This window comes from Danio rerio, chromosome 14, assembly GCF_049306965.1.
Source record: "Danio rerio strain Tuebingen ecotype United States chromosome 14, GRCz12tu, whole genome shotgun sequence".
NCBI lineage: Eukaryota > Metazoa > Chordata > Actinopteri > Cypriniformes > Danionidae > Danio > Danio rerio.
In genome coordinates, this window is record NC_133189.1 from 52,461,109 (window position 1) to 52,486,850 (window position 25,742).

Here is a 25,742-nt window from a genome sequence, read left to right on the forward strand (position 1 = left end):
TTTGTCCAAAAAATATTAGTAATAAAAAATAATAAAATATTTTAAAAATTCAAAACTGCTTTTATTCTAGCCGAAATAAAACAAATAAGACGAGAGATATAAGAGAAGAAAAAATATTATCAGACATACTGTGAAAATTTCCTTGCTCTGTCAAACATCATTTGGGAAATATTTAAAAAAGAAAAAAAACTTTTGGGCCATTTTTGACTGAAATTTTTCTGTGGCCAAATATTCGGTGCATCTCTAATGATGAGCACTAGGTTAACCACAGGTAAAAGACTATTTCTTTGTTACATTTTTAAGGTAAAGGCAAGTTTATTTATATAGCACATTTCAAACACAATGTTAATTAAAAATGCTTTACTGTGCATGAACTAGAATAAATAAAACAAAACAAAAAAAAATTATTGAAATAATTGAAAACTGATTAAAAATGTGCTAAAGCAGGTTTAAAAGAAAAAAATAGAAAAAGAAAGAAAACAAATAGTGTAATCTGTCATAGCGCAGTGCTCATTTATTTCATTCAAAGAATATAATCAGAAATTTACTCATTCCTTTGCCATCATATTTCTCACATTATCTACTTTAACTTCCAGGCAAATGTTTAAATAAAAAAAATAAATAAATAAAAAAAAAAAGTATTAACTAAACTAATGATTACAGGTCAAACATAAAAATACAAAGAAATAATATAAAGAAATATTATAATAATACAAATATAATCAAATATCATATATTTAAATAGAATAATATAAAATACAAAACCTAAACATTATACTTCAATTCCTCACAATGCTGCTATTCCTCTTTCTGTCCTCTGTAATGGCGTGTAATATTATGCTCATATAAATTATGAAAAAGTATTATGGTTTGTGGCACAATGATATAAATGACAGCATAATATGAAATGACTTATTGTGTCCACACCATATATATTGTCTTATTGCACAGCCCTAGGAGAGACAATAACTTCTCTGACAATAATGCAGACGGAGAGTAACACACACACACACACAGAATGGTTTAACTGGTCTCATATACTGTACACAAACATCACAGAAACACTTCAACAAAGCCAAAAAACCTTCTGAAAAAGCCTGTGTGTGGAAGCGTGAGGTGAGAGCTGTTCATATCACAGTGAGTGGACATTAAAATCTACTCAATAGTGTAAAGAATCCAGCCTGAAAGAGGAAAAATGTGTGATTGTGAAGTCAGATCAAGAAGGGACTCACCTGGTTCTGAACATCAGTGCAGGGTCCATGTTTACGGCTGCCATTCTGCCCACGTGTCGGATCTCTTTAGCGATCATCCGCAGCTTCTCAAAGTTCACCAAACCGTCCACTTTGGAGTCATTCCCTGGAGTGGTGCAAATACATAATTCCTTCAGATTAAGTTTGTGACAAAACGGTTATATCATTTTTTACTTACAAAACTGACATATGTGCTCTTAAAGGGACTGTTCATGCAAATATTTCAATTCTGTGATCATTTACTCGCCCTTCACGTGTTTCTTTTATTTCTTGAACATGAGGAAAGTATTTTGAAAAGTACTGGTAGCTTTTTTGAAAGGCTTTTGAAAGGCTATTGGTGCCAGCAACCAACATTCTTTAAAATATCTCCTTTTGTGTTCAACTGAAAAAATAAAAACCTAAAAAATTAAAGACCACATGAGGGAGAATAAATAATTAAAGTGAGGTCATTTTCATTTTTGAATGAATTATCCCTTTAAGACATGCCTTATTAAATGTGACTGGACAGCTGCTTGGTAAATCTTATAATTTTTTTAAATAAAAAAATAGATCAAACAAAATTAAATAAAAATAATTAATTAGTTAAATGATGAAAAATTAAAAATTAAATCCTAGTTAAAAATAAATTTGAAATCTTGCACTAAATGAATGGCAAAACAAAATTAAATTAAATTAAATTAAATTAAATTAAATTAAAAATCCTAGTTAGAAATAAATTTGAAAAGACGCTTGGTAAATCTTGCACAAAATGTTTGGCAAAAAATAAAAAATAAATAAATAAATATGATATAAAATTAAATAAAATAAAAAAACAAAAAATAAAATCCTAGTTAGAAAAAATTTGAAAGGATGCTTGGTAAATCTTGCACTAAATGTATGGCAATAAAAAATGAAATAAAAAAATAAAATAAAATAGTTAGAAAAATGTATGGTAATAAGAAATAAAATAAAATAAAATAAAATGTAATTAAATTTAAAAATAAATTAAATTAATAATAAAATCCTAGTTAGAAATAAATTTGAAGGGATGCTTGGTAAATCTTGCACTACACGTATGGAAATAAAAAATATAACAAAATTAAATTAAATTAAATTAAAAAATAATTTAAATTAAATTAAAAATAAAATCCTAGTTAATAATAAATTTGAAAGGATGGCTGGTAAATCTTGCACTAAACGTATGGCGATAAAATGTTAAATTAAATTAAATTAAATTAAATTAAATTAAATTAAATTAAATTAAATTAAATTTAATTAAATTTAATCAAATTTAATTTAAAAATAAAAAAATGTAAATCCTAATTGGAAATAAGTCTGAAAGACTGCTTGGTAAATCTTGGCAAAACAAAATAAAATAGTTAGAAAAAAATTGGAAAAGCTATGCAGAGGCAGGCCAGGAATGAGTTAAGCAATACTCACAAATTATAACAGGTGTTTGTGTGTTTATCTAACCGATATCTTGCCAAATATCTAAAATGGCAATTAAAACAAGATAAATACACCTTACAAGGCCACTTTGAGGTGAGAACATTCAGACCACCATTATAAAGAGTAGTTCTAAACCAAAGCAGTCAAAACAAGCCACTTAAAAGATTCCATCAGATTGCATGCTTTTCTTTCCCATGATTCTTTATACATGTGATGCCAGATGAGTCGGTGCATTCCAGCTATTTTTTTTTGGTCTCCTACACATACCTCTCACTACAGAGATTGAACCCTTTAAAGGGATTAGGGCATGAGAAGGGAATGGAATCAATAGGTCATATTTCTGGCTTACACTCAATCAAATGACTTTTTAGACTGGGGAGGAGGTTTTGAGAAGGCCATCAAGCTTGTACGATCCATTTATTACTGCCAATAAATCCTTAAACTAAGCTCTGTTCAATAACAAAACAGCAAAGGTAGTATATATGTCAGCGCATACAAGCAGGATGTATTGGTATCACCTGATAAACACTTATTTTATTGTTATATCGGCCCGCTACAATAAAACAAATATATTGACCAATAAATTACGGATTATTTTCTCTGATTGGTCCATGCAGAAGATGCATAATTTGAAGAGTTTATGCTAGAGAGAAGATGTTGGGAGTGTGGGAGTTTCTCACTGTGAAAAAGAAAAACTGGACTGCAAAATATAAATGATTTTGTGAACATTTAATATTTAATTAACCAGTTTTATTAGATTTCTTTAATATTGAATTAGATTTTTTTCCTTGTTTTTGCACTTAAGATTTTAAAATAAACCAATTAGCTGAGTGTATATGAAAATTTATACCAAGGTTTGCATTTATCAGCCCGTGTATTTGATTTTCGGCTTCCAAATAAAGTTATCAGGCCAAAATTTCATATCGATGCATCCCTAAAAACTGCCTTACCTTCATGCAGGAAAGTGAGATCCTTCTTGATTACGGGGAAGAGTGGGATGATAGGGGGCTGCAGGTTCTGGCTGTTTAGAAGGTTGCGATACTTGGCCATATTCCTGGAGGGATCGAAGAGGTCTTGAAGATCGCTAAACAGCTTCTCGTATTTGCTGGGCAGCTTCTCCCATGTGCCTCTCAGCCTGGACACTGGTGCCAAGTTCAGACCACTGGAAAACACAAAGTTATAAGCTTCTCAAAATTTTAACCCAAAATTATGGCTTCAAAATGTCTTGTTGAAAATAATTGTTGAAGTTTTTTTTTTTCATGGCATATGGTGCTATCATGAGACCCACTTTATATTAAGTGTCCTTAACTACTATGTACTTACATCAAAAAAATAAATACAATGTACTTACTGTGTTTATAATGTATTTGAGAACACGTAGTGCGTTTGAGTTGGGATAGAGGTTGGGTTATGGACAGGTTTGGTGGTATGGGTAGGTTTAAGGGTGGGTTAAGGTGTAAGGGATGGTCAACAGTGTATTTACAAATGTAATTACAGAAGTTAATTACAGATGTAATTACATACATGTATTTAATCAAGCATAATTACTCAGTAAATACATGTATTTACACAATAAGTTCATTGTAACAAGCTATTAACTCCTGTGTAAGTACATATTAGTTAAGGCCACTTAATATAAAGTGGGACCCTATCATGATACTGTTCCTAAATGGCTAAAAAGGTTACTTTAACTGGTATAATAACAAAAAATAATTAAACAAATATTCAAATTGCAAAAGGATTATTAAGTTCAACATCACCAGGCCTGCCCTGATATCTATTTTCTGCTGTACGATATATTCCAGCCAAATATATTGCGATTAATGATATTATTGTCATTTTAAGACCATTTATTGCCCCTTGTTATATAATGCCAGAATAACAATATAACAGCATCACAATGCAAGTACATTCTTCCAAAGAGCACATCATGTTTTATTCTTAGGAATGTTTCATTTAATTGTAGTCATTTAACAATTTAATTATGAGGCACTGGAATCAGAATGTGAATATGCATATTCTAAATAAATAACATTAACAATAAATGTTAACAAAAAAGTGCAAGGTAAAGAGTAACAGAGGCTGCAATATCTGCTACCAGATCTATTTTCAGTTGTCAGACGCCCACATCAAAATACACTATAGTCATTTATAGTAAATACTACCATGTTTTAACCATACTGACACTGACACCTCCAATAGAGATTGAGATGTTGCAGAATCTGCTAGAATTGTTTTTATGTATGGGCGATATATATTGCATCACCATAAATGATTGAGGTCATGTCCATGTGTTGTGTGATGATAAGTCCATATATTGATTATTGTGACAGGTCTAAATATCACTTCACAAAAAAGTCTAATTAGCAAATGTTAATTAAAGGATTAAAATTAACATTGAGAAAAAGCAGATTACAGCTACTTTGTTAATATTAGTTGAAAACTCATTTAATAAATCGATTATGACTGATATTTAATGTGTTATTAGTAATTAACATTGCCTAAGATTAATACAAACTCTTGCAGCATTCATTGTGAGTTTAGTTAAATATTTGAGTCTTATTGCACAGTGTTCACGTACAAAGGCCTGATAAAGGCCAGAATTTTGCATCAATATTTCAGCATGTAGAAGCCCATAAAATGTGAAAATGTTCATGTTTAAACTATTAAGCTACTGTAAATGCTTCTCTAAGAAATAAGTTTTCAAGCATTTATAATACAACTGAAAAAAATATTCTTAAAAGGTACTCTAAAAGATTAAATAATAAATATGGTCACACTTTACAATACGGTTCATTAGTTAATGTTAAGTAATGCATTTACTAACATGAACAAACAATGAACAATACATTTACTACAGTATTTATTCATGTTGATAAACGTTAGTTAATGAAAATACAGTTGTTCATTGTTAGTTCATGTTAACTCATATTGCATTAACTAATGTTAACAAGCATGGACTTAAATCTTAATAATGCATTAGTAAATGTTCAATTATGATTAATAAATGCTGTACAAGTGTTGTTCTTAATTACTTCATGTTAGTAAATGCATTAACTAATGAACCTTATTGTAAAGTGTTGCCATAAATATTTATTCACAGTATTTAGAAGTGTCTACGATATAAATATTTTGCATGATTAATATCATGATATACTGAATTACTAATTATCGACATATGCAGGTTGCGATCGGGTTGGGGTCAAGTTTTCCGGTTATGTACGGTAATATGCCTCAATGAACCAAAGTTACGTATTTAATTCAATTACAACTAATTTATCGATTAAACTTTTGCTTTTGTTTTAAGGAATATGGAGTGGTTCTCAATGACATTTGTGAAATTTAAAACAAAACAAAAACAGTGAGCCGTAAAAAAAAAAAAAAAAATACAATTTTTTATTTTACTGTTTAACTTTCATGTGCGAGCAAGTGTATCATAAAATACAAACCATGCATCTAGTTTTATAGACACATGTTTAATGAACACACTGTCTGTTGAGGTTCTAGATTTCCCTGTTTCAAACCTGCTACATTAATATTTTTGGCGCAAACTTGCATTCACAATGGTATGAACCATTATAGGGGTGGTCAAATGTCTATTTACGTTATCTATTATTTTTAGCAGTAATTTTGTTTAAGATACATATTAGATCAAACAATTTCTTAACTATTAAGGAGAAGAGGAAGGGGAAGGGGAAGACCCACACACACATATCTTGTTTTGATGTTCTTCAGGGGGAATCAAGCGTTAATTAAGGATTAAGGGAGTCAGACCACCCCAAACCCCCATGTAATTTGTATCATGGACATATGTCTACTTTAAAGAAGATCTTATTTTGTCCCTTTTAACAAGACTTAAAATAAGTCTCTCATGTCCCTAGTGTGTGTAAAGTTTCAGCTTAAAATGCCACCAAAATAATGTTTTATAACTCTTTGAAACTGCCCCTTTTAGGTTCTGATCCAAATTGTGCCATCTTGGCGACTGTTGCTTTAAATTCAAATAAAATTGTGCTCCCAGCCCTTTTTTCTAAATGGGGTGGAGCTTCAAGTGTCTATGTGTCAGCATAGCAGCAGATTCAAAAACAAGACTAACTGCTCAAATGACTGACGGCTGCTTCTCACTCAGGGCTGTATATGCTAATTAGGGAGAGATTGTCATTATGGAGTGGAACCTCCCCGTTCAATGACATGTGCAAAGAGAGAATGTCAATCAAAGTGTTTCAGCAGACTTTTTTTTGTAGTGTGATTATTAAAAAATAATATTAATTATTCATTTTAACCATTAGAGACTAGTAATATTCACACACTGTAGCCACACAACTGTGTTTAAACCCCTTATAAAAGTGCTTTTTGCATAATAGCTCCCCTTTAAATTAAGACTCATGCTACCTGATGATGGCAAACATGGAGTTGAAGTTCTTGCATTCGCGGCAGTGCAGTGCAATCTTAATGAAGTGCTTGACAATCTTCATGCGTTTGAGCTGGTTGGCCTCTCGCACCACCTCTGTGGCCACCCAGAAAGTCTCCCGATTGATGGCCTCCTCAAAAAGCTTGAGGCTGGGGGGTCCGGTGAGGCGAGTTTTCAGCTTAAACAGGTCATCGATGTACTCGGTGGGCTCGATGGCACAGAACAGCTCAAAGGCGCGCATGGAGAGTTGGGTTGCCACTTCCACCGTGCTGAGCTGCAGCAGGCTGATATGGCTCTCTCGTAGCAACTCCTGCGCATCTTCATCCGAGCACAGTGTCTCTGTCTCCATGTTGCTTTTCAGGTAGTACCTATGCAGAGAAGAGAGGTCAATGAGTGGGATTTGATCCCAAAGCCAAAACTCTACAGAATAACCAAAGTAAGCAGACTCTAAAGTCAGCACCTTCCACTCAGCTGGATCCTGTCAGCCAGTTTGGAGAGTTGTTCAGGGAGTCTCCTTTGCTTGATGACTCCTTCGGGAGTGACTGACACCTCACACAACGAATAGGCTTCGGCAGCAGCGGTGAGGGCGAACTCTCGGATGGCCTGAGCCACCACTTCTTTTGCCGTGGTGTCCTTCCCAATCATGATGTACCGACTTTGCTGGTCCGCCTTGAACACTCGCAATACCTGGTCTGACATGTCTAAAGAACATAGGAATGACTTAGGCCCATTCAACAATTAACACCCAAGACACCTTTATCAGAATGTAGAAAGACTTACAGTATGTGTTCCCCGTGATCATTGTGTATTGCATATCAATGTATGTCGCTTTCACACTTAGAGCTCTATTTTGACGGTCCATGTGCAGAGCGCAAAACGCAGGGCGCAAACGCTTTCAGGGCGTGATATTGTATATTATTGTTATTAATATTATTTGTATTTCCAAAATTTCTTTAAATGAGATGTTAAACCGAGGTCCCGACTCTCAGTGGTTGTTAAAAATCCCAGGATGTCCTTAAAAAAAAGTAGGATTTAACACCGGCATCCTGGCCAAATCTGTTCACTGGCCTATCATCTGTTCATGTCTATCATGGCTTCCTAACATCCCCATACCATGATTAGCTTCATCACTCTTGATTCTCCTCTCCACCAATCAGCTGGTGTATGAAGTGAAGTCTGGCACAATATGGCTGCCGTCGCGTCATTCAGGTGGATGCTGCACACTTGGGGGGGTTGAGGACATTCCCCCAAAAATGCGCTTTGAGTATCTAGAAAAGCACTATATAAATGTAAGGAATTATTATTAATATTTAAATGTACGACTTGACCATTAGAAAAGTGCGTTCTATACAGTATGAATGTGAGCAGTATAAATTGAACTCGGACCTACTACATCTGCCATTTTGTCATCACAACGTGACCTACCCGTGTGAGTTACATTGCTTCACTCCCATTTATGAATTATCTTGCAAAGCATTATGGGATAGAGTAGTGTTCATCCGATGCGCACTGAAGAAACTACCCAGAAGTAGTAGGTCAACTGGGTACTTCTCGCATACTGTTTTTTTTTAATTCTATGAATTCGGACATACTACTCGACTCGCATACTGTTTTTAGCGCACTATAGTATGGAAGTGTGCGATTTCGAACACTGCAAAGGAGAATAAAGAAGAATGAAATTGTCAAAGGACCCTAATTCATTCACATCAGACGCGGAAGAAGCGTCAAGCATGAGGGATTTACATGTTAAGTCAATGCAAAGATAAAAATAGACATCCTGCGGCGCGACACCCGTGAATGAGGCTGCACGAATTACGCGATTCACGCGAATAAGGCGGCGCGAGTTGATCGTTTTGCAAGATTAACGCGATTAACACTGTTTTGTGTTAATGACTCGAGTTAGAAAATCTAAACCTGAGCGAAAATAAACAATGAGGAGCTTTCTCTTGTAGGGGCGTGATTATGACGCATCACCTGTAGTCCTGGGGGTAAATACTCCTGCCGACACCGGCAAACAGTTCATCAAACTTGGCTCGGCTGAGTCTGAAGCACTGCTGAAAGCCTGCATCTTCCAGGTATAGTTTCTGGAGGAGTTGATGAACTCACAGAGCTGGGTGCACCTCAGAATGGCTCTAGCAGATTCAGGCACAGCTCCAAACGAATCGACGCTGTTTATCAGTCTTCATAATGCGCATAAACACAGCTACTCTCTCAATAAAATACATGTTAGTCCTTTGGCAACGAAGCTATAATCACCGGGCAGACAAAAGCCCTGCTCATGATGCGAATCTGCGTCTATTGTGAAGTGAAATTGACAAGTGAGTGAAGCGAGTAAACTTAAAATGTTCACGCATCTATTATGTGCCAATATCGCGATTTACACGCACAGACCGCATCTGGTATGAAAGCAGCATAAGTACGGAAGTAGGAGTTGGGTCACTAGAGTGAGAGTTGTCGTATGTGTCAGACCCCTCAAACACAAATCAATATTCAAGGTCAACCAACCCTAAATCTACAATAAACCCTTCAGTGTGAAAGCGACATGATTTAGTAAACAAGAATCAATTAGCTTAGGACTTCTCCCATCAAATGCACCAAGTGTTCACAGATTAGGACCTGATTGAGCCCCACCAAAGCTGTGCTACATGAAGCACTTTAAATGGCAAAATCAATGTCAGAATTTAGCAGACAAGTGACCCAAAGAAGATCGTGATCAGAAAAATGAAAGTAGTGGAGGAACATTTGAGATCAAATACTTACTTATAGGGACCGCTTCTGAAAGAGGACATTCAGGACAGCATGAGCGTCTTATAAAATATGCATGTACTGTGATTAAACTTCTGTGAAAGATTCTGTAGATGCCCTGAAGTCAAGTGCATAATACCAATGTATTTAAAGTACCCTCGTAAAGATCTTAACTATCATTATTTACCGATTCAAAGTCTGTACTCTCTTAAGCAGGATGTTGGAAAAATACCTGGATCAAAAGATTATTGATTAAACCTTATTCCTAGGGTAATGAGAGGTTGATAGGAAAGTAGTTCACCCCTAAACCCAACCAACCCCTTACTTCTGTTTCTTAATAAGAATGTTGTTCAGAAATCAGCAAGGCTTTTAAAACAGCACAATGTCTTGGTTAAATGCCATCATCTTACCAGGCTGGTTGTTGAAGTCGAGTATGCGATGGTGTGACTGCAGCAGGTCAGGGTTGCTTGATGAAAGGTTTCCACTGACAGGGAGAGCAGGAGGAATCTGCTTTGACTGCTTCAGGCCCACAATACTGTCATCCTGGGACTGTCCCACCCCAACGTCACTGTAAACAAACCATAAGAGTTATATCCTCCTTATTTTGCGACGATGGAAATGATTGCTTTTTTGTGGTAAGACTTCTAATTTATTTGCTACTACAGGATTAACAAATAACAGTCAAACTACTTGCACTACAATCCAGTGTTCATGACCGTACATTAAACCTACATGGTGAGACAACACCCCTTTGTGTGCCTAAAAATCTTTGCAAGTGAATAAGAGCCTTGAATGGAAGTCTTGATACATTTAAAGGCGCAGTATGTACTTTTCACCACTAGGGGGCGAATGTTTACAACAAACAAAGGCACATTTTTATATATTTATACACAATATATTAAAGTCCGCATGAAACTGGGACCACTTTTTATTCATAATGTGAAGCAGTTCCTAGAGAAACAAAATATAAAATTAGAAAAAAAGTGGGCGTGGCTTGTTTTTTATACTGTGAGCTGATTGGATGTAGTAAAGTAGGCATTTTATTAAGAAAGATGAGGAAAAAGGTTTGGGGAGAGATATTACAACCTAACAGACTCCTACTACTCACCATTTCTGTTTGGTGTCAAAACTGACAGTTGGAGGGGTGTGGTTTAATATGTTAGCCACGCCCCATAACTGTGATTATTTATAGGGCATTTAAGTTACAATGGCCAGATCTTGCGTGAAAAATAAAGTGAATACAGCAGTGGACAAAAGTCACTGGTAAAACCTTCGTATATTAAGCTCATCTTACTTGTAAGGTTTGGGTGGAAGAATACTGGTCAGTGTCTTGTCGAAGATCTTCTTCAGCTTGTTTCTTCCGCCTGCGCTGTTAGCCTTGGCTTTCTTACTGGCTTTCTCCAGATCCATGACCTGCTCCACGTCCACAGCCAGGTCAGGGATGGAGTAGCGGCTGGCTTTCTTAATGTCCCCGATTTTAGGGATGTGCGGAGCCCCGTTTTTCCGGTCGGGCTCCTCTTCTTGTTCTTGCTCCTGATCCTGGTCAGGCCTGGCCAGCAGCTCCTTAAACACTGAGGGGAAAGAGCCCGGCATAAAGATAAAGAGTGTAAAAATCCCAAAACAAAAATCAGCTGCATTATCCAATACTGCAAGAGGAAAAAGAGCTGAGTGGGAAATTTCAGATAAACTACTGCGCTGAGACTAAATGACAGTCTGTGGTCATTTCAGCTAGTGTAGCTCACCCAAGAGATTGGTTTTCACAGTAATGGACAGGTGCGTGTTGTTTTTGAGAATCTCGTTGGCTTTGGATAGCGGCACATTTTCAAAGTTTTGCCCATTTACCTCCAGTATCTGTGGACAGAAAAAAAAATTGCTAAATCAGCACTGCAGCTCAGCCAGTTGATCAAATCCATAAAACATGTTCTGTTTCAGTACACTTTCAGTTCATGGCACTGCAGGCTACTTAAAAGAGGTCATGAACTGCAGTTTTTTAATATTACTCTAAGCATTGACTACTTTTCAATCTTTCTTTTTCAAATCCAGTGTTGAATTGTGGCTTGTTTGTAAACAAATCCACTGGAAATGCTCTGAAACGTAGATGATTTTCTTATAGTACAATGACCTCTTGTGTATCAAAGGATCAAGGTAAGTTTCTTAGTTCATGACCACTTTAATGCAATTATTTCCGTGAGGTGAAGTATAGAGAGTCAAGTCTTTCACTGTGTTGCTTATTCTATTAATAAAAGAATGATGATCTTAATAAAAAACCTGCTTTGTCTGTAATTTATTCATTCATTACAAGCAAACTGACTCCAATGAAACACGCACTTTGGTCATAGGCGTAATGTATTTTATACAATAAAAACTGCTAATTATATGGCCCTACGATAAAAACCAACCAAAACAGGAAACATGTGGCAAAATTTAAATGTCAAAAGTAGGGATGTAACGGTATTGTAAATACCGTCATACCGCAATATTAAATTTTTTCGATATTACCGAAGTCGCATAACTCGGTAAAACTATAGGTCTTCTGAGAAAATTTGCTCAGGCGAATGAAGCGAACGGGAGGTAGCTAAAACTTCATTTCCCATCAGCCCCGGCGTGGCCATAATCCTTTGCGGTCTGTTGTCGCTACAGATCCAGTAATGCGTAAATGGAGTGTGCTGCTAGTAGCGGAGATGAAAAAAAGATGGAAATGATCGAACCTAAAGCAGTGTTGTCGCCGCGCGCGTGCTGAATAGCGGTGCTGTCGCGCGCGTTCTGATCAGCTGTGTTGTGGCGCGCGTATTGTAAAGCGCCGAGGGGGGGTTGAGCGCGCATACTCAAGAGAGGTGTTATCGCGCGCCTACTGAAGGGCTGGACTGGACGGAGGTTGTGTCGCGTCGCGGGGGCACTTTTGATCGTTTTGGAAGGGCATTTTCTATCCAAGACTAAAAAGGGCATGTGCACTGCACAGGTTGAGCCCTATGTGTGCACGTGCCTGCAAGTTGGGGAATACGACTAATAACAGTCATGGGGACTGCAGAAACACAGCACACTGTTCAGATTGATGCAGACATTGACTTGTACCGCAAAGAGATCTCTATCTCACTCATGGTTTGTCCTCTCAAGTGGGGGAAAGACAATGCACAACGTTACCCCACTGCTGTCAACATGGACCAAGTCATATCTCTCTTGTCCCAGAATCCTCAGTCCCAAACGAGAGGGGTTTTTTCTGTTGCAGGGGACATTGTAAATACCCAGAGATACCAGCTTTTACCAGATTATAGTTATATGATAATTTTCCTTTAAACCCATCTCTATCTAAGTGAGTGATTAAATGTTAAATGTGATGAGTTTTTAACAATACTAAATTGAAACTTTATTTTTTTACATGGTTTAATAATTTTTTGTTATTAAAATTGAAGTTCCTGTTTCAAAGCTTACAGATAGATGGCTAATTTGTATGTCATTGACACTTTTGGCACTTTTTTGGAGTATTTTCAAAAGTTTTTTTTTTTCCTGTAAATGATTCAATAAATACCGTACCGTGACATTCATACCGAGGTATTACCGTACCGTGAAATTCTGATACCGTTACATCCCTAGTCAAAAGACATCAAGTATGATTTTACAATACACACAAGCATTGTCAAAATAATGTTACTTAATATGCAACAGAAGCATTTTGAATTACAAGGACATCAGGCGTGACCCTGTAAACCACCATAATAGAGTACAACTAAGTTATACCCAGGTCATATACAAAAAAAAAACTGTCTTTGTAAACCACCAATACCAGTAAACACACACACACAGGTTATAGCATTAGCAAGTTAGCAACCAAATACAGTGGTCCCTCGTTAATCGCAGGAGTTGCGTTCTAAAAATAACATCAATAGGTAAAAACCGTGAAGTAGTCATTTATTTTTTTATGTGTGTTTTATGCGTGTTAATCCTGTCAAACACGCAAAATGCTCAACCATGGACCACTGTAATACAGTATGTTTTTTCCTCCATCAATATCGACTACTTACTAGAGAGCATCGCAGATTTTTTGTCAAATGTGAGCCTCCACATGATTATAAAATGGTTTGTGTGTCTGGCAATACACAAAAAATCCGCTATATAAATTTAAATTACTTACAAATGATGCTTTTTAAAAACACTATAAACAAACCAAAACAGCAATGAGGAGAGTGTGATGCAGAATCTCCTTTTCCCGCTCTTTTTCATGCACACTGGTTAATTTGGTCACAGAGATAGTAGTTTTCATAAAATGTTGACCATTGGTTCTAATTTAAAGCCTCTTGTCGTATGATTATATATTTTTAGTGTGTTCCACTTTGACCTACAGCACAAAATAGGTTAAACAAAAATAATTACAATTATTTATTCAACCTCAAAAGATTAAAGATGTTGAAAACTCCTTCTGCTGTTAGCTTAACTACAGTTAATTGACTAAATGAACATGATTATCAATATCAAAATTCATTCATTTATTCATTTTCCTACAGCAAAGTCTCTATTTCAGAGGTCGCCACAGCGGAAGGGCAGAAAGAAACAGTGTGACACGCTCTATTCACCCAAAAATCACATTTTCTGCTTGTGTGAAGATGCACGCCAGACATATTTAGACAACAGAGCAAGTTTAGAGGCTCAGATTTGTGTGTTTTTACATTTGAACGACAGACTGAATGAAAATAAAAAATCCTAGGATGAGTTTTTTGCTCCTCTTCTTGATGATTTAGGGCAGCGCTGTGACAAACTCGCTTTCACCGCTTGACAACGGCAATTACCGATGCTCTCACACAACATTTCCCACTTGCAGCCGCATAGCTACTATTAGCACTGCAAACGCTACAGCAAGGTGCTATTACGGTGTCAATGTAACAGCTATGGCTATTTGTGTGTGTGTGTGTGTATGTGTGTGTGTATGTGTGTTTGTGCATTTTTGTTCATGTGTGTGACTGTTTCTGAGTGTTTATTTGCATACATTTATGCTTATGTTTGCATGCATGTTTGTGTGCGTGCAGGCATGTTTGCATGTGTGCGAGTGTGTGCAAGCATGTTTGTTCGTGTGTGTGTTTGTGTGTGTGGATCTTTGTGCATGTGTGTGTACATGTTTGTGTGCGTTTGGTGATTGTGTGCACGCATGCATGTTTGTGCATGTGTGTGTGGGTGTGAGAGAGAGGGCTCTATTTTGACGGTCCATGCGCAGAGCGCAAAACGCAGGGCGCAAACGCTTTCAGGGCGTGTCAGAACGCATTTTTGCTAATTTAAGGACGGGAAAATCTGCTTTGCGCCATGGCACATGGTCTAAAAGGGTTGAGTTTATTTTCTTAATGAGTTATAGGTGTGTTTTGAGAATAAACCAATTAGAGTCTCATCTCACATTCCCTTTAAGAGTCAGCTGCGTCGCGCCAAGAGCGCATATTTACAGGACGCAAAGTAAGTCTAAGTGGAAAAAATGAGCATTTCACAAGCAAACAGTTAACAGTTTTTTTTAACAGAAAACAGTTAAACAGAGCATCTACTGCGTGAGAATGAAAGATAATGGAACTACTTTCACATTCGCTCTTGGATAGGGAAACCTTTAAGCACAGACATCAATTAGTCTATAAATAATTAATTGCGTTTGTTAAGCGCAAATATTCGTTTCAAAACTATTTCTAAATTCAGTTCTAATTTCCAGCAAACGAATAAGTGAACAATAATAACAAAATGTGTTCAAAAACCTGAGTTATATCCTAAAACACATGCTGTGCCCCTTATGGTCTAAAACCTGACATGTGGGCAAATCTAAGCTTGTTTTTAATAAAACAAATATAAATATGAATATAATAAATAATACTGCTAATAATAATGACATTATACAAAAGCAAATTGTTATGAATGAACTGAAAAAGCCTCCCGAGATGAAGAAGACATAAAAGCAGTGATTTTTCATATTTATGTAGGCTAGAAAATAATATGTTTTGTAATATTTTAATCCTTAATATTTATATTCTATATCTATTCGTATTATATCCTATATATATCCTTAATATTTAAATTTTTTTCATATGTAAAGATATTTGCCTATTGCTCTCTTGTGCGTATTAAGCAGTGTGTAAGCGAGGCGCAACTCTGCGGCAGAGTTTAGACCGGGTTTGTTTTGGTCTAATGAAAAATCTATTATAGTTTCTCAAAATAGCGACGTGCCAGTCTTGCGCCTTAGAACGCCTCCCTTTTTAGACCAGAACGCCTATGGGCGCACATATGATCGCTAATGCATTTGCTATTTAAACAGCGTAGCGCAACGCCTCAAAACGACTCTTGCGCCAAGCTGAAACTACCAAAAGACTATTGCGCCACGCCTTGTGCCACACTGCGCCGGGTGTATGATAGGGCCCAGAGTGTTTGTGTTAGTGTGTGTGTGTGTATGTTTGTGAATGTGTGTTTGTGCCTCTGCGTGTGTTTGTCTGTGTGTATGATTGTGTACATGTGTGTGTGTGTGTGTGTGTGTGTGTGTGTGTGTGTGTGTGTGCATACATGTTTGTACGCGTGTTTGGTGATTGTGTGCATGCATGTTTGTGTGTTTGTGCATGTTTGTGCTTTTTTCTTTGTTTGTGTGTGTGTGTGTGTGTTCATAATTGTGCGAATGTTTTAGAGAGTGCGTATGTGTGTGCATGTTTGTGAATGTGTGTTTGTGTGTGTGCATGATTGTGTACATGCATGTGTGTGTGTGTGCATACATGCTTGTGCGTGTACATGTTTGTGTGCGTTTTTGGTGATTGTGTGCATGCATGTTTGTGTGTGTGTGTGTTTGTGCTTTTTTCTTTGTTTGTGCATGTGTGTGTGTGTTCATAATTGTGCAAATGTGTTTGTGTGTGTATGTGTGTGCGTGTGTGTTGGTGCCTGTGCATGTTTGTGTGTGTATGCGCGTGTTTGTCTGTGTGTGATTGTATACATGCGTGTGTGTGTGTGTGTGTGTGTGTGTGTGAGAGAGAGTGTTTGTGTGTGCATGTTTGTGTTTTTTTTCCCTTTGTGCGTGTGTGTGTCTGCATGTTTGTCGGTCTGTGTGATTGTGCACATGCATGTGTTTGTGAGAGTGTTTGTGTTTGTGCGTGTACATGTTTTTGTGTTTTAGCTTGTGTGTTTGTGTGTGCGTGCTTGTTTGTACATGTACATGTACATGTTTGTGTGCATGTTTGTTTGTGTGATTGTGTACATGCATGTGTGTGTGTGTGCGAGAATGTTTGTACATTTGTTTGTGCATGTGTGTTTGTGTGCGTGCGTGTTTGTACATCTACATGATTGTGTGCTTGCATGTTTGTGTGTGCGTGTCTGTGTATGATTGAGTGTTTGTGTTTTTTTTTCCATGTTTGTGCGTGTGTGTTAGCATATGCCTGTTTGTGTCTGTGCAAGCAAGTAGCTATCCCAGTGTCAGCGTAACAGCTATGGTTATTTGTGTGTGTGTGTGTGTGTGTGTGTGAGTGACATTTACCTGATCTCCTCTTTTAAGGCCGGCCTCTGCAGCTTTACTGCCGGGTTCCACGCTGTCGATGAAGATGCGAAAGCCCTTCTCGGAGCCGCCCAGCAGGGTGAAGGCCAGCGGGGCTTCCCTCGAGGGTTTGGTCAGGGTCACCACACGCAGCTTAGCTTTGGCAGCACATGCTATGTTTAACAGTCTTAGGTGGCCACACATTTTCTGGTTCAAAGAGAGGAATTACATGAGATTTGTGCACTTCACATGCTCACAGAGGAATCATTTTAAGATCTTTAACTGGATTCTGTTTTAAAGATTCAATTCAATTTTAGCAAATCAAAAGGTTTACCAGTGGTGTAAAGTAACACATGACAAATACTCGAGTAGTTTTTCTCAGGAATTGTAATTCACTGGGTAGTTTTAAAAATGTGTACTTTTACTTTCCCTTGAGAACATTTTTAGTGCAGTATTGGTACTTTTACTCCACTACTTTCCTTCAACCTGCATTCACTCCTTTATTTCTTCTTGTCTATGGGGATTAGAAATATCCGTCCTGTGATTCCTGTCCAATCAAATCACACATTGAAGGTAAATCGCCTCATAATGAACTACCTGGGATATATATTTTTGAAGCAAACTGTTTGGAAGCATTAAAACTGTGCAAGAAGATGTCCACAATCTTTACACGCATTGACGCAGAGACTGTTTAGATACATGTCACTGATGAGAAGATGATGGATGTTTACTGTATGATGACCCAAATGGGCTTGCACACCCAGCAGGCACAAGATGTCAACATGATTGACAATCAGACTTACGTTGTACCCCAACATTGTGGGGATGTTGCATTTAGTTTGGAAATGAAAATCGGTTTGCCATAAGAACCCAACGTTTTACTGATATCAATGTCCAATATCCGACCTAAAATCAACCTAATATCAACATCTAATGATGTTACAGCTTGACGTTGTGTGGACGTTACAACTATTACGTCTATAAGATGTTGGATTTTGTTTCCCATTCCTAATGAATGAATGTCAGTATTTTAAGTTAGTATGACGTTGGTTTAAGATGTTTGCTTGACGTTGGATTTTGGTCACTTTCCAACACAACCTAAAATCAACCAAATATCAACGTCATTTAATGTCATTATTGGACATCAAAATAACGTTGTCCTTAGACGCCAGTCAGACATTACATTTGGTCACCTGACATCACAACCTAAATCTAACCTAATAATAACCTCTTATGATGTTGTGTGTCTGCTGGGAAATAACTAGGGCCAGACAGAATCTGTGGAAGTTTTTTGCTATTTCTGGGGAGAATTTTGGTAAAAATCAGCGGATTTCTGCAGAATTATTTTGGGAGTATCATAACTAAAACTTAATATGTAAAATAAAAAAGTAATACCTTTTTAACTTTTATTTAATGTTTACAAAGCAAATCCAATTAGATTCACTTTATTTGGTAAACAAAGCAAGTCTCGCATATAATATAGCTACTAAAAAACTAAAAATATTACTTAACAAACTGCATTGTACATAAATCAGATTAACATTTTCATATTAGTCAATAATACTACGGTAATTAATTCAAAAACTGAATAAATATAGATTTAAACACATTTACTCAAGTAAATAAACAGAATTGATGATGGGCTAAAAATCTGTGGAAATCTGCAGAATTCGGCACGTGCAGATTACGTGTGGGCCAAGCAATAACTAAATGCACTACAGAATGTTACGTTTACACACACATCCACACATTACATGTAAATGCATCAGCTTTTCACAGTGTAATTTCACTACTCACTACTCATGAGTACTTTTGAAAGGTCTACTCTTTACTCGTACTTTGAGTAATATTTACAACAGATGCTTTTACTCTGCTTCCACTACTTTTTAGGTGAGTAATGGTACTTTAACTTAAGTATGACTTTTCAGCATTCTTTTCACCACTGAGATTTACTAATCAACTTGGTAATTTAACATTTTATAACCTAATCACATCTTCAGAAAAAAAGATGATTAATTGAATGATTAAAAGTGTAATAAACAATACATTCAAATGTATGTTTTTGTTCACGACAATATTTTAAATTATTAAAAAGAATTATAAGTACAAAGGTTTGTTCTCATAAAGTTTATTACTTTGAGAAGTGCATTCTACTGAAAAACTGCAACCCATCTCTGGCAAATAATACCATTTTTGTTAAACGTTTTAGAATTTTTAATGTTGTTTTTCCTCAAAACATGGAAAAAAAGTGATTATCTCACTAAAACAATTCAATTAATTGTTTAATAAAAAAAAAAAAAAAAAAAAAAATATATATATATATATATATATATATATATATATATATATATATATATATATAAATATGAGCAATATCACACTCGTAGCAGTGCGATATGGCTGTATATTGGCACTGGTGGGAGGCGTGCGTTGTGGGGCCTTAGTGCCCCCACCAGTGCCAATATACAGCCATATCGCACTGCTACGAGTGTGATATCAGTTTGACGGCATAATTGTGTATATAAAAACAAAATCAAACATGGAGAGTCTCAAAAACCCTTTTGTATGGGGAACTACTTTCTTCCGGATTCAAATCATAAGCTGACAGTTAAATAGTTGAGCAAGCATCTTTTAAACTTTAGATCTGTAGTGTCTGCTTTTTGCTGGCTTAATGTGGGCGGAGTAATACACAAAGGGTAAAGAGGCTGTAGGAGTTCTAATATTGCAGAATATCACACGTCTATCAGCCAATCATATTTAAGAACCAGACAGAACTGTTGTATAAATAAATCTATCTATCTATCTATCTATCTATCTATCTATCTATCTATCTATCTATCTATCTATCTATCTATCTATCTATCTATCTATCTATCTATCTATCTATCTATCTATCTATCTATCTATCTATCTATCTATCTATCTATCTATCTATCTATCTATATATAAAATGAATATTTAGAGAAGTGCACTGTACTGTAAAATTCTGAATCATACAGCTATCTATCTTTGAGATTCCACTTTTGTTTTTATAACTGTACTGAACTGAAGTCACAGGGCTCTATCAAAGGCCCTTTAAGAAGTATTCTATAGTCTTTGGCTCTATACTCAGTAGATCATTAAGAAAAGGACTGACCTCTCTCTCCAGATTGTACTCGAACTCCTCCAGAAAATGTGTCATTGCAGGGTCGCCCTCAAAGTCATTAAAGTGATTGTTCACCCACAGCAAGACTACCCGTGTAACCTGAGGAAACATCAGCTCATGTCAAGCCTTACTGATAAGAGATGCGGAGCTGTGTGTGTGTGTGTGTGTGTGTGTCTGTATGGGTGTTTGTTTGTGCGTGAACATGTTTGCTAGTGTTTATGTGTGTGCGTGTTGGTGTGTGCATGGTTGTTTATTTGTGTTTGTGTTTGTGTATTTTGTTTTGTGTATTTTGTTTGTGTATTTGTGTGTGCGTCTGTGTTTGTTTGTGTGCATTTGCGTATCTGCATGTTTGTTTGTGTTTGTGCAGGTTTGTGTGTGTGTGTCTGTGTGCATGTTTTTGTTTGTGCGTGTTAGTCTGTGTGTTTGTTTGTGTGTGTTAGTGTTTATATGCATGCTTGTTTATGTCTGTGCATGTTTGTGTGTGTGTGTGTGTGTTTGTGTGCATGAGTGTTTATATGCTTGAGTGTTTATGTGCATGCTTGCGTACGTGCAGATATGTTTTTGTGTGTTTGTGCGCAATTGTTTGTCTGCTTGCATGTTTGTGCAAGTTTCTTTGTGTATGTGCATGTTTGTGGGTGTGCGTTTAAGTGCATGCATGTTTGTGTGCGTGTGTTTGTGTGTGTATGTGTGTCTCTGTGTATTTGTATGTGAGAATGTTTGTGTATGTGTATGTTTTTGTTTGTGTATGTGTGTGTGTGCATGTTTGTTTATGTATTTGTATGTGTGTGTGTGTGTGTGTGTAAGTGAGTGTTTAAGTGCATGCATGTTTATGTGCATGTTTGTGAGTGTTTTTGTGTGTATGTAAGTGTTTGTCTGCATTTTTTTGTGTATTTGTGTGTGAAAATGTGTGTGTGTATTTTTGTGTGTGTGTTTGTTAATGTATTTGAATGTTTGTGTGTGTTTGTGCATGTTTGTGCGTGTGTGTGTGTGTGTGTGTGTGTGTGTACATGTTTGTTTATGTGTTTGAATGATTTTGTGTATTTGTGTGTGAAAATGTGCGCGTGTATTTTTGTGTGTGTTTGTTTATGCATTTGAATGTTTGTGTGTGTTTGTGCATGTTTGTTTGTGTGTTTGTGCATGTTTGTTTGTGTGAGTGTGTGGGAGTGTGTGTGTGTGTACATGTTTGTTTATGTGTTTGAATGATTTTGTGTATTTGTGTGTGAAAATGTGTGCGTGTATTTTTGTGTGTGTGTTTGTTTATGTATTTGAATGTTTGTGTGTGTTTGTGCATGTTTGTTTGTGTGAGTGTGTGGGAGTGTGTGTGTACATGTTTGTTTATGTGTTTGAATGTTTTTGTGTATTTGTGTGTGAAAATGTGTGCGTGTATTTTTGTGTGTGTGTGTTTGTTAATGTATTTGAATGTTTGTGTGTAATTGTGCATGTTTGTTTGTGTGAGTGTGTGTGTGTGTGTGTGTGTGTGTGTGTGTGTGTGTGTGTGCACCTTGTCCCTGAGGCTGGGGTCATGAAACCACTCCAACAGTCTCTTGCCCACCACCATGGGGCTCGGCAGGAAGGTGCGGTAGGTGAGCAGGAAGTCCTCGATGTAAGTCGGGTCGACCACTGAGTGCTCTTCTACAAGGTGCATGGTGAGACGCTCTGATGTGCCCTGCATAAACACACACAGTACACTCTTTAAAGATTGCACAAGATGTTTGGCCACAGGAGAAATGGTCGTGCACAACTGAGTCTGGTTTCTCTCAAGGTTTTTTCCATTCACTTTCGTCAATTGGTGAAGTTTGTTCCTCGTCGCTGTCACCGCTGGCTTGCATGGTTCAGGATCTGTAGAGCTGCGTATCGGTGGATTTACTTTACAGTGTTTGGACTCTCAGTAGTGAAAATTAAACCACACTGAACTGAACCTAACTGAACTTCAACTCTGAAACGGTGTCAGTCCAGTTTTCAATTTACTAGAAATTCTATGTGAAGCTGCTTTGACACAATCTACATTGTGAAAGTGCTAAAAAAAATAAAGCTGAATTGAATCATGATGAAATAAGTGACTTGTAATGACTTCAATCCAACATTTCTGATACAGAACTGACTAGAACAGCAGCAGGTCTGTTTTGTTGTTGTTGGGCAAACTTCCCTCAGATACTGGACTTTAAATCATTAGACATTCAGTCCATATATGCTACTGTGCTAAGCATATTTCCATGTTCAGAGATCAATAAAGGCCTGTGTCCGATGCATCTGTGTAAATCAGTGCAAATGTCACGTCAATCCAGACTGGAAGTCAATGTTTTCTCCAGCATGCGGTTTTGGCTGTCTGGCACATTTATGTTCTCGCTGCATTTAATGCAAACTCACAACATGATAGAAATATGACCAGCCAATATAAGCAAGCTATCGATAAACCTCAAGACAGGTCACATCCCTTTCAGAATGTTAAGCTATATTATGACCTGATTATATTGGATTATCATGCAATTAAAAGAAATGAAATTAAAAATGCTTCTTTTTAAAATAACAATTTATAAACCATTTTAGTTGCAGTTTTGAGAATATGTGTTAAGTAAAAAGCTATATCATGCAATTTTTGCATTATTATTATTATTATTATTATTATTATTATTATTAGTAGTAGTAGTAGTAGTATTAGTAGTAATAGCATTAATATAAAACACTTACATATGAATACAAATATTAACAGTTATGGTTGTTGTTCTCTTTCACAAAAATATTTTACTTTTAACAACAAAACATAAACCATTTTAGTTGCAATTGTCCCATTATTATAATTAGCATTTTTGTTATTATTAATATTAGTAGTAGTAGGAGGAGGCGGAGTAATAATAGCAATAATATAAAACACTCACATATTACGAAAAACCTTAACAATCATGGTTGTTGTTCTCTTTGCTTTCAAACAAAAAAACATCTTTTATTTTGGAAGAAAAACTAAAATTTTTAAATCTTTTTTAAAATGACAATTCATAAACCATTTTAGTTGCAATTTTGAGAAGATGACTTGTGGAAAAACATGTATGTAATTTTTGCATTATCATTATTATTATTATTATAATTATTAGTAGTAGTAGTTATATCATAAATATAAAACACTTGCATATCAATAAAAATATTAACAATCATCGTTGTTGTTCTCTTTGCTTTTAAACAGAAAACATCTTTTATTTTAGTAGAAAAACTAAAATCGCTTCTTTTTAAATGACAATTCATAAACCATTTTAGTTGCAATTTTGAGAAGATGATTTGTGGAAAAACATGTATGTAATTTTGCCTTATCACTATTATTATCATTAATATTAGTATTAATATTAGTAGTAGTAGTGGTAGTAGTAGCATTATTATGAAACACATATTATTAAACAAATGAACAATTATGGTTTTATTTTAATTTTAATGACAATACCTAAACCATTTTAACAGCAATTTTTTTTTTGCATTATCATTATTATTATTATTATTATTAGTAGTAGTAGTAGTAATAATATCATTAATATAAAATACTTATCGATAACAAATATTAAAAATTATGGTTGTTTTTCTCTTTGCTTTCAAACAGAAAATCATCTTCTATTCTAGCAGAAAAACTACAATTGCTTCTTTTTAAAATGACCGTTTTAGTTGCATTTTGAGAAGGTGTGTTGTGAAAAAAAAAAAATAATAATGCAATTTTTGCAATCTTCATTGCTCGGTCTAAAACGTGTGGGGAAAAGGCAGATTTGTGTTTTTGGTGCTTCATTTTTGCTCATTGCTTTACGTCTGGGTGTAAAAAAAAAAAAAAAGCAACCCCTGTTTGTACCTTGATGACGATGTGCCCTTTCCTGGTGCCTGTGCGGTCCAGCTCTCTGTGCTCCTTCACCATCACGATCTCTCCTTCCTCCTCCACCTTCTGCATGTTCTTCTCCACCTGGTTGAGGATGCAGCAGTAATCCTGCTGAGCGATGCACACAAACTGACGGAGACAGAAAAAAGAGATCAGGCGTGAGCCCAAAAACCCAGCAGAGAAAAGTAAATCACTTTTAAAACGCCGCCTCATATTCAAATGATTCCCCCGTGATAATTACAGCAGAGCACTGAAACGGAGAGGAGATTTCATTATTGCTAAGTTTTCACTAATCACCTCATTCTTCTCCTGCTTAATGAATGAGCAGAGTCTCATCAGTCCTGCAGTAAATGAGTCAGTGCTAACAGCTCAACACAGGTTGGGCGGGATACAAGAGACTTTCTTCCCCTTAATTTTACTTTTTCATTAGATCCCCGACCCTTGATTCTTCATTCAGTTTTTGTACGAATGAATGAATGAATACAATTAAGTGTAAAATCATTTGCACTGTATTATCAGAATGAGGTAAATTCCTTGTTATCACCATCGTCATCATCATCATCATTATTATTATTATTGTATAATTACTATTATTATTATTATTATTATTATTATTATTATTAATATTGTATTATTATTATTATTATTATTATTATTATTGTATTAATACAATTATTATTATTATTATTATTATTATTGTATTATTATTATTATTATTATTTTATTACTATTATTATTATTATTTTTATTATTATTATTATTATTATTTTACATATTACTACTATTATTATTATAATAATTATATTATTATTATTATTAATATTATTATTTTTGTTATTTTATTATTATTATTATTAGTAGTAGTAGTAGTATTATATTATAACTATTATTATTATTATTATTATTGTGTTATTATGAATATTACTATTATTATGTTATTATTATTATTATTATTATTATTATTATTATTATTATTATTATGTTTTAACTATTATTATTTTATTATTATTCTTATTATTATATTATTATTATCATCATCATCATCATTATTATTATTATTATAGCAGCTATTAAAAGTGCAATATATGTAAGGTTTTATTTAGTGCTGTGCAGTATACAATTTAATGCATTAATGTATTTCAATTATAATGATTTTTAAAGACAACAATATAGAGAAAACAAATTAATTAACGCAGTAAAAATGACACAAAAATGTAAATTTATAATAATCTGGGATCAAATAAGCTTCTAAGCAATACCTAAAACTAACATTTTATTATTATTAGATTTTATTCAATATAATTATTGTCGTTTTTGTTGTTACAGCTGTGATTAATGCATGCTTAATGGGATTCAGGTCAAGGGATTGGCTTGGCCATCGCATAACATTCCACTTCTTTCCCTTCACATTGGTTGCTTTTGCAGTATGGGACATCAACACAGTTTTTAGC

At 35.4% G+C, this 25,742-nt stretch overlaps 1 protein-coding gene across 50 annotated transcripts in view; it reads right to left on the reverse strand.

The window, feature by feature from the left end:
* rapgef2b (Rap guanine nucleotide exchange factor 2b) overlaps positions 1-25,742 on the reverse strand; it is a 252,942-nt gene that overhangs the window by 29,202 nt on the left and 197,998 nt on the right. For all 50 annotated transcript variants that reach the window (XM_073922254.1, XM_073922248.1, XM_073922244.1 and 47 more), the window contains 11 exons: positions 24,268-24,420; positions 21,946-22,110; positions 20,436-20,543; positions 17,303-17,506; positions 11,574-11,682; positions 11,126-11,402; positions 10,242-10,399; positions 7,547-7,787; positions 7,068-7,454; positions 3,629-3,840; positions 1,233-1,356 (listed from right to left, as the gene is read on the reverse strand). In XM_073922254.1, coding sequence (XP_073778355.1) covers positions 1,233-1,356; positions 3,629-3,840; positions 7,068-7,454; positions 7,547-7,787; positions 10,242-10,399; positions 11,126-11,402; positions 11,574-11,682; positions 17,303-17,506; positions 20,436-20,543; positions 21,946-22,110; positions 24,268-24,420 — 2,138 coding nt within the window. The remainder of the gene's footprint in view (positions 1-1,232; positions 1,357-3,628; positions 3,841-7,067; positions 7,455-7,546; positions 7,788-10,241; positions 10,400-11,125; positions 11,403-11,573; positions 11,683-17,302; positions 17,507-20,435; positions 20,544-21,945; positions 22,111-24,267; positions 24,421-25,742) is intronic.